At 41.1% G+C, this 8,211-nt stretch overlaps 1 protein-coding gene across 1 annotated transcript; it reads left to right on the forward strand.

The window, feature by feature from the left end:
* Positions 1 to 3,260: 3,260 nt before the first annotated feature.
* Mstn (myostatin) lies at positions 3,261 to 7,957 on the forward strand. Its single transcript, XM_028886847.2, has 3 exons — positions 3,261 to 3,757; positions 5,515 to 5,888; positions 6,893 to 7,957. The coding sequence occupies exons 1-3, from the start codon at positions 3,382 to 3,384 to the stop codon at positions 7,271 to 7,273; spliced, it is 1,131 nt and encodes a 376-aa protein (XP_028742680.1). The 5' UTR covers positions 3,261 to 3,381; the 3' UTR covers positions 7,274 to 7,957.
* The last annotated feature ends 254 nt before the right edge of the window (positions 7,958 to 8,211 follow it).

Here is an 8,211-nt window from a genome sequence, read left to right on the forward strand (position 1 = left end):
GACGTGTACTCCTACTCAAATTTTATATGAAGAAACATGAGTTGCCTCCTACCTTCTGACCCCAGTGACAAACTGCTTCCCAAGGTGGTGACTAAGACAAGGCCAACAAGCTGGAAGACCAAGTTCTCCTGGGCAAGTGGAAGAAATTCTTCTCTAATTCTTCTTATACTGCCGTCTCCATTGTGAAAGCAGCCTCCCACTCTAAGGGACCCCCACCCCTGTTCCCGTCAAGGGGCCCTGGGAAGTTGCTGATCATCACCACTAGAGAAGGAACAGGCATTTTTGAAATCTGTTTGAATAGTTCTTTACCGTTAACATTCTAGAAAGGCACGGCCAACACTGAATTCACAGATGCTTGCTGCTGTTCCTAGAGAACATGCAGGGGGAGGTGAGCCTCGGAGTCCTGACTGGGCATGATCTGATGAATGTATTGCCGTGTGTGTGTGTGTGTGTGTGTGTGTGTGTGTGTGTGTGTGTGTGTGCGCGCGCGCACATGCGCGCGCGCGCTTCTGTGGAAAGGCATCACACTCAACAGACAGCGTCCGTTCCTCACCATTGAAGTCACCCTCAGAAGCAGCAAACTCAGGCCTGGATGATTCATCTAACTCCTGGGTTTTCTCATACTGAATGTTTTCTTTCCGTGAGACATTATCACAGTATTTTAAAAAATGGTTGTAAATTATAATGGAAAAGTTGCTACTGTTTTCGCCATTTTGAAGTCCTAAGCTGAGTGGAGTTCAGTGTACTCAGAATGTTGCTCAGCCTAGACAACTCCATCTATCTGGATGTTTTCCTCTTCCAAACTGGACAGCTGTAACTATTAAGCAGTGACTACTCACCTCTGACCCCTGGTGATCTCCATTCTCCTTTCCCCCACAGCCTTCTGGGCTCAAGGATGCTGCCCCATTGTCTCAACACTGTTTCAATGTCTTATCAAAAAGCAGCAGAGAACAAGAACAGCTAAAAGCACAGGAAAGTAAACAACATAGCTGTTAATAGGATTAAAAAATGGATACTTGTTCATAGTGTGAGAGCTGAATGAATGATACAGGACCTGCCCTGTGCAGCCTCAGCTGGGAATCTGCGCAGCTGGCAGGATCCTCTATCACTGTTATTAGTAGTCTGCTGCTCAGTGAACAGCAGTGAATAATTTTAAAAGCACCAAGAGCAATGAGTTTTAGAAACAAAGTTCAGCAAGTTGCAAAAATGGGGGTCCACAAATAGCGAGAATCGAGAACTGGCAAATGACCACCTTTGTTTGCTTTATTCCAGGTAATAAAACTGAAACATGTACCTGGGCTTGTTTCCTGGGCCTAGCGAGATACCGTGTGAGATGGTAATCCCTCCCTTTAGCCTTAATGTGGAGCAGCTGAGGGTAATTTGAAGCAAAGGGCATGAGACCAAGAGCAAGCCCTCCTGTCCCAGGTGTTAATTACCGTATGAAAGGGGCTACATTAACAACTTATTGCTAAATTATATTCCTCAAATCCCTACTAGGAAACTAAGAGCAAGAGGAATTAAGTACTGACCATCTTTGTCACAGAGTTAGAAGATGCAAAAGTGAGATTCGAACTCATTTATCTGACTGCACAGCCTGAGCTCACAAGTGCAGTGCAAATTTGAAGCAAGTTAAAAAACAGGATTGATTTACTCAGAGTATACAGCAGCCTGTGTTGTGATAATTATAACACCACAAAGAATTCTATATTAAAAAATGATTTTTTTTTTCCCCAGACAAATGAAGCTTTTTAGGCTTGCTCTATATTGTCTTGTACAAAGAGGACCGAACACCTCAGGGCGTCTGTTTTTCCTTAATCTTTAATGATGGGCAAATCCAGTGCATTATGGAAGGCCACTTTTTTTCCTCAGGAGATGAAGATGCCACTTAAGAATTTGATGAAAATGCATTAACTTTCCAAGCTATTGAGTTGCATTTTAGTGCAGCGAGGCAGTAACTGGGTGTACACTGTGGGAGAACCGTGGTGACCTAAAAATAAATATTTGATATAAGCCACTATATTCTCTTGGGGGTGGAGGGGAGTAATGGATTAAAACTCTAAAGTGTCCCTAGCTTCCCAAAAAGGAGGGGGAATCTGTGGCCTGGAAACGTCCTCTGTCCCTGCTGCTCCATGTGCTCAGCCCTTTAATAGTTCACCCCATTAGATCTTGTGACTCCTAAAGCCAAGGGGGAGAGCTTGATCCCTATAGAGGCCACTTAGTTCAGAGAACAAAAAGCACTGTTCTCTTTGCCTCAGACTTGGCCCCAGATCCCTCCAGGTGTTTGCCCTCTGGTCAAAATGAGACACTGGCAAAGGGGTGCTAGCCTATGACAGTGTTGGGACACAACAAAGGGCACCCTCTACACGCTGCTTTCTCTTTGTGTGCTCACAGGACCTGACATAATGCAGAGAACACAGACTGCACTTTTCCTCTCAGCACTAGATGTCGGAGTCAAGCTGTAGTAATGCTCCAGTGCCACCTACAAAAATCCATTATTTACTTACTCTAAGTGCAGAGACTGACCTCCCGGCTAACATTATCCCGTTGGTGATAAACAACAAAGAAGCACTTTGATTTCATCTGCATCTTTTTGATAGAAAAATAACCATACCAATGAGCTGAAATCAAGCCCAGTTTTCATGTTAGTAAAAGATGTTAAGCTATCAAAAGTAAGTTCATGCACACTGTAACATAGTAAGATAGATTTTAATATGTACTAACAAATAAGCCACGAAAACAAGCTTCTCAAGTTACTGATGCAACTTTCTCCCAGGGCCTCGGCCTTTAGCTTTTTTAATTCAGTCAACTCTTCCTAATTTTTATTTCTCCAATTCCTCAGCTCTTGATACCATTTTTTTTTTATCTCAAACATTTGTGTTCACAACAAACAGCACTCCAACTCTTACAGGATTGACAATTTTATATTTTAAACATGAAGTATAAATTAAAATTTACTAATTTAAATTACAGCAAGAGTTTCACAGAAATTAATAAGCCTTAACTATAGTTTATATTATTACACAAACTTTATCAAATGTCACATATATCTTTCACGATATGGGGATTTATTTCATTTATGAAGTAGTCAAATGAATCAGCTTGCCCTCGACTGTAACAAAATACTGCCTGGTGACTTGTGACAGACAGGGTTTTAACCTCTGACAGCGAGATTCATTGTGGAGCAGGAGCCAATCATAGATCCTGACGACACTTGTCTCATCTAAGTCGGAATATAAAAAGCCACTTGGAATACAGTATACAGGACTCACTGGCGTGGCAGGGTGTCTCTCACACCGGACATGCACTAAGATTTTGCTTGGCATTACTCAAAAGCAAAAGGAGGAAATAAGAGCAAGCAGAAGAGGTTGTGCTGATTTTAACATGATGCAAAAACTGCAGATGTACGTTTATATTTACCTGTTTGCGCTGATTGCTGCTGGCCCAGTGGACCTAAACGAGGGCAGTGAGCGAGAAGAAAATGTGGAAAAAGAGGGGCTGTGCAATGCATGTGTGTGGAGACAAAACACAAGGTACTCCAGAATAGAAGCCATAAAAATCCAAATCCTCAGCAAACTCCGTCTGGAAACAGCTCCTAACATCAGCAAAGATGCTATCAGACAACTTCTGCCCAGAGCTCCTCCGCTCCGGGAACTGATTGATCAGTACGACGTCCAGAGGGACGACAGCAGCGACGGTTCCCTGGAAGATGACGATTACCACGCCACCACGGAAACAATCATTACCATGCCCACAGAGTGTAAGTAGCTGTTAGAGTATATCAACAGTTCTGCTGACGGCTGCTTTAGTGTTTATGAGAAACAGATCTATTTTCAGGCTTTTAGCAAGCTGTTGGCTTGCATGTAAGTAGGAGAGTTAAGAGATTTTTTTTTTCCTTTAAGATTTCCTGAGAAACATACTGACAATGAAATCTGCCTTGCTTGTTTCCTTACAGTGCCAAATAGCTCAAAGTTAATGTGCTGGTCCAGCTTTAATAGTATGTAATTTTATACGGAAAATGTAGAATGCTTATGTGTCCAGTGCCTAACACCAGTAAGACAAGGACTGTGAGATACTGTAAGCGATGTTAAAACTTACACGAAATTTACAATTGCATCTGCTTGTCTAAAATATGCCTTAGTTCTTTTCCCCCACATAGCACTACAGGAAGAAATTTGCTGGGTGATTTTTTGAACACTGCTCCACACTTCTGTCATTTAAAACTGTCAGTCAGGAGCTTTTGTGCTCTTTAAAAATTGGAGTATTTAATTGTGAAAGCTATTACACTGAAGAGTTAAAGAAGTTAAATATTCACCGCATTAGCAAGAGTAATGATGAAGCAGTTACAGCAAAATAATACTCATGACCTAGTATCTGAAAATGCTCAGGAAATGAGCGTTATAATTGGGAGGTTATGCTACAAATGCCTGCTTGTGTTTGTGCCCACAGCACTGTGCTGAAGGGGCCCTGGCTGTGCACTTCCACAGGAAGTGACTGACAACCTTCTAAAATATTTTATTCTTTATAAGGAGGAGGGCTGTTACCTATAAGAACAGCATTGCTTCTGGGAGATAGGGAGATAGCCGATTCCAGGCAGCCCCCTTTCAGCTCTCTCCAAACGAAGACAGATGGCTTCACGGAGCTGGAGGACACGCAAGAGTTCTATGCCATGTGTCTGAGATCTTGCTTTAATACCATGCTTTAAACACTTAAAACCAGACATGACACGGTTCCAAATCAGCCCTTCACTAAGTAATCAGGTCATGATACAGCAAATAATTTTCATTTACGACTCTTGGATCAAACAGTCCAGGAGAAGGCCTCCCTTATTTACGTGTTGTTTGGAAAACCCAAGAGAAAAGTAATTGTTAGTGCTGAACTTGCAGTGAAAGTCTGGCTCCAAGGCCACTGCTTGCTGACTTTTGACACAGCTCGAGCATGACATCTGAGTTTTTGTGCTAATTTCTGGCTTCGTGTTGTTCCTTTGAAAGGCTGTTCCAGAGCCCGAGTGTCACAGATGTACTATATTGTCTGTCATTTCTGAGGCTCAGTTAAATTGCCTCCTGTGTCTCATCCCCAGGTAATTGAGGCCTGGGGGAAGGGTTCCTTCCTCCAGACTGACTGCTACAGCTGCTCAGTGAGCGTTACTACTCAGATTCCCAAAGAATTCTAAGTGGACGCTCCTCCACGCTGTCTCTTGTTCTCTCTAATCATCACCATTTGCAAAGTTCATCTGCTGTTCATTCTTTCACAAAATACCCCATAGCCCATAGTTCTCTGGAAGGGAGTACATTTCTGATAAACAGGTGAAAAGACAGATACCTAAGAAAACCACGAAAAGCTAGGGTAGTTATTTTCTCTGACATTTCTTCTGAATCACAAATAAAGTTCCACATAGTATTTTATTTTGAAAGACCACATATGTACACATTATCCCAACATCTATTATTAAGGAGTGTTTTTATTCATGCTTTGATGGGACCTAATGTCAATCATTCTTTTCTTATTCATTTGTAGCTGATTTTCTAATGCAAGTGGATGGAAAACCCAAATGTTGCTTTTTTAAATTTAGCTCTAAAATCCAGTACAACAAAGTAGTGAAAGCCCAGCTGTGGATACATCTGAGACCCGTCAAGACTCCCACAACAGTGTTTGTGCAGATCCTGAGACTCATCAAACCCATGAAAGACGGTACAAGGTACACTGGAATCCGATCTCTGAAACTTGACATGAGCCCAGGCACTGGCATTTGGCAGAGTATTGATGTGAAGACAGTGTTGCAAAATTGGCTCAAACAGCCTGAATCCAACTTAGGCATTGAAATCAAAGCTTTGGATGAGAATGGGCATGATCTTGCTGTAACCTTCCCGGGACCAGGGGAAGATGGGCTGGTAAGTGATAACTGAAAATAATGTCCTAACAACATGTTATATTTTTATTCCTGACATGAAAGATAATAGTGAAAAATAACTACTACTTCCTATGCTCATAAGCCAGACAAAATTATCTTACACCAAGGAGGTCTGTGCCCAAAAAAGTAGATGCCAATCATATGTCCTGTGAAGCACTCCCTTGATGCTCTTACTGTGCATGAAGACTGAAAAACAATTGCATCATGGTTCATAAATTTACAAGGAGTTCCTTATTGGGGACAGGATGTAATGTCCTTTTCATTGTAGGATACATAATATATGCATAAAATTATGACATCACTATATATCCCTGCAGATTCTAGTATCAAAACCAACAAATTAAAACCCAGGACCTTGCATATGAGAGGCAAACCCTCTTCCACCAAGCTACATTCATACTCAGGTCATCGCTTCTTATGAATGTCCTCTTTGCTCCTTTAGGATCTTCTTTCAACACAGTATACATACAGCTACTGCTGTCATCCTATGTCCTTCCTCCTGTTATAATCCATATAATGCTCAGAGATAGCTATTTTGCTCTGACTTTACTATGCACACCTCTTCGAGAAAAGACCTAGGGAAGAGAGACCAGATGGGTGCTCATCTCTTCAAGAGTTGGTGGACACCTGAAGCTGACGAGTAACCAACAGTGATGAAGAGATGGCGTTCATCCCTCCCACCCTCCCCTCTCTTTCATCTTATACATATTTTCAAAGCATTTATTGTGCTATTATGTCTGATAATAATATGACAAAAAACAAGAGTTCAAAAGACAAAGTCTACTGACCACAAGGAAATGTCTGCTGCTGATACATTCTTTGGGCCTGTGAGAGAAAAAATGAAGTCTAATGTGAATAAAAATGCCTTAATACTGCACTTCTTAAAAAAAGCAGCATAAGAATGTTGTTTCGTCTAATAATGATTTCTAAGGTGGGAAGGATCTCAGGCTCTGTTAATAAAATCATTCTTTCCTTTTTACACAGAATCCCTTTTTAGAAGTCAAAGTAACAGACACCCCCAAAAGGTCCCGAAGAGACTTTGGTCTTGACTGTGACGAGCACTCCACAGAGTCCCGATGCTGCCGTTACCCCCTCACAGTGGATTTTGAAGCATTTGGATGGGACTGGATTATTGCACCCAAAAGATATAAAGCCAATTACTGCTCTGGAGAGTGTGAATTTGTGTTTTTACAAAAATATCCCCATACTCATCTTGTGCACCAAGCAAACCCCAGAGGCTCAGCAGGCCCTTGCTGCACCCCTACAAAAATGTCCCCCATTAATATGTTATATTTTAATGGCAAAGAACAAATAATATACGGGAAAATTCCAGCCATGGTAGTAGACCGGTGTGGGTGCTCATGAGCTTTGCATTAGGTTCAGAACTTCCTAAATCACAGAAGGTCTCCCCCTCAATTTTGAAACTGTGAAGTTATGTACCACAGGCTGTAGGCCTTGAGTATGCTATAGTAATTTAAGCACGAGATACAGTGGATGAACTAAAAGAGAGAATATAACCATCAAAATAATCCATATAATAGGACATTTAATGATCTCCAGAGTTTTTGAACGAGGAGGAGATCAAATCACATTTATGTTCATATAGATATATATCAAAACTACAATCTAGGCAAAGAAATGGCAGCACTTCTTGCCTGCTGAATTAAAGGGGTATGCTTTAAAGGTAAAGTCTTATTTCTTAACAGTTTCACTTAATATTTACGGAAAAATCTATACATAGACTTTGTAAAGTGCAGAATTGTTATTATCATTTAAAGACATTCATGTACATTTTTATTTGTATTGTATACTCGGTATGATAAAATTCCACAAAATCAGAATGGTACCTTCTACGTGTTTCCATTCCTACTCTAATTGGACAGCGTATTGACAACCCTTGCCAGTGGTGCTGATGCCATGGGCTAAATGGCCACTACCAGGCTCCTCAACCGAGCACGCTCTGTGAAGTAGGGTTCTCCCCTTCCAGGGGCTTTCCATACAGCACTGAGTGGGCATGCACTTTCTTTAAGGAAAGAAGATTTTTTTTTTTTTTTAAAGAGGCCAACTTTGAATTCTCTAGCACAGTGGGAGAAACTGCTTTATCTTAAAAGGCAGCCTAGTATTCATTTCTCTCAGAATTCAAAATCACAGCCTGCCTTTGTCACATTGCAGTTTTGTGGTAAAATAATGGAAATGACTGATTCTATCAATATTGTATAAAAGGCTCTGAAACAATTGCATTTATATAATATGTATACAATATTGTTTTGTAAATAAGTGTCTCCTTTTTTATTTACTTTGGT

The sequence above is a fragment of the Peromyscus leucopus genome, chromosome 13 (assembly GCF_004664715.2).
Source record: "Peromyscus leucopus breed LL Stock chromosome 13, UCI_PerLeu_2.1, whole genome shotgun sequence".
In the NCBI taxonomy this organism is placed as follows: domain Eukaryota; kingdom Metazoa; phylum Chordata; class Mammalia; order Rodentia; family Cricetidae; genus Peromyscus; species Peromyscus leucopus.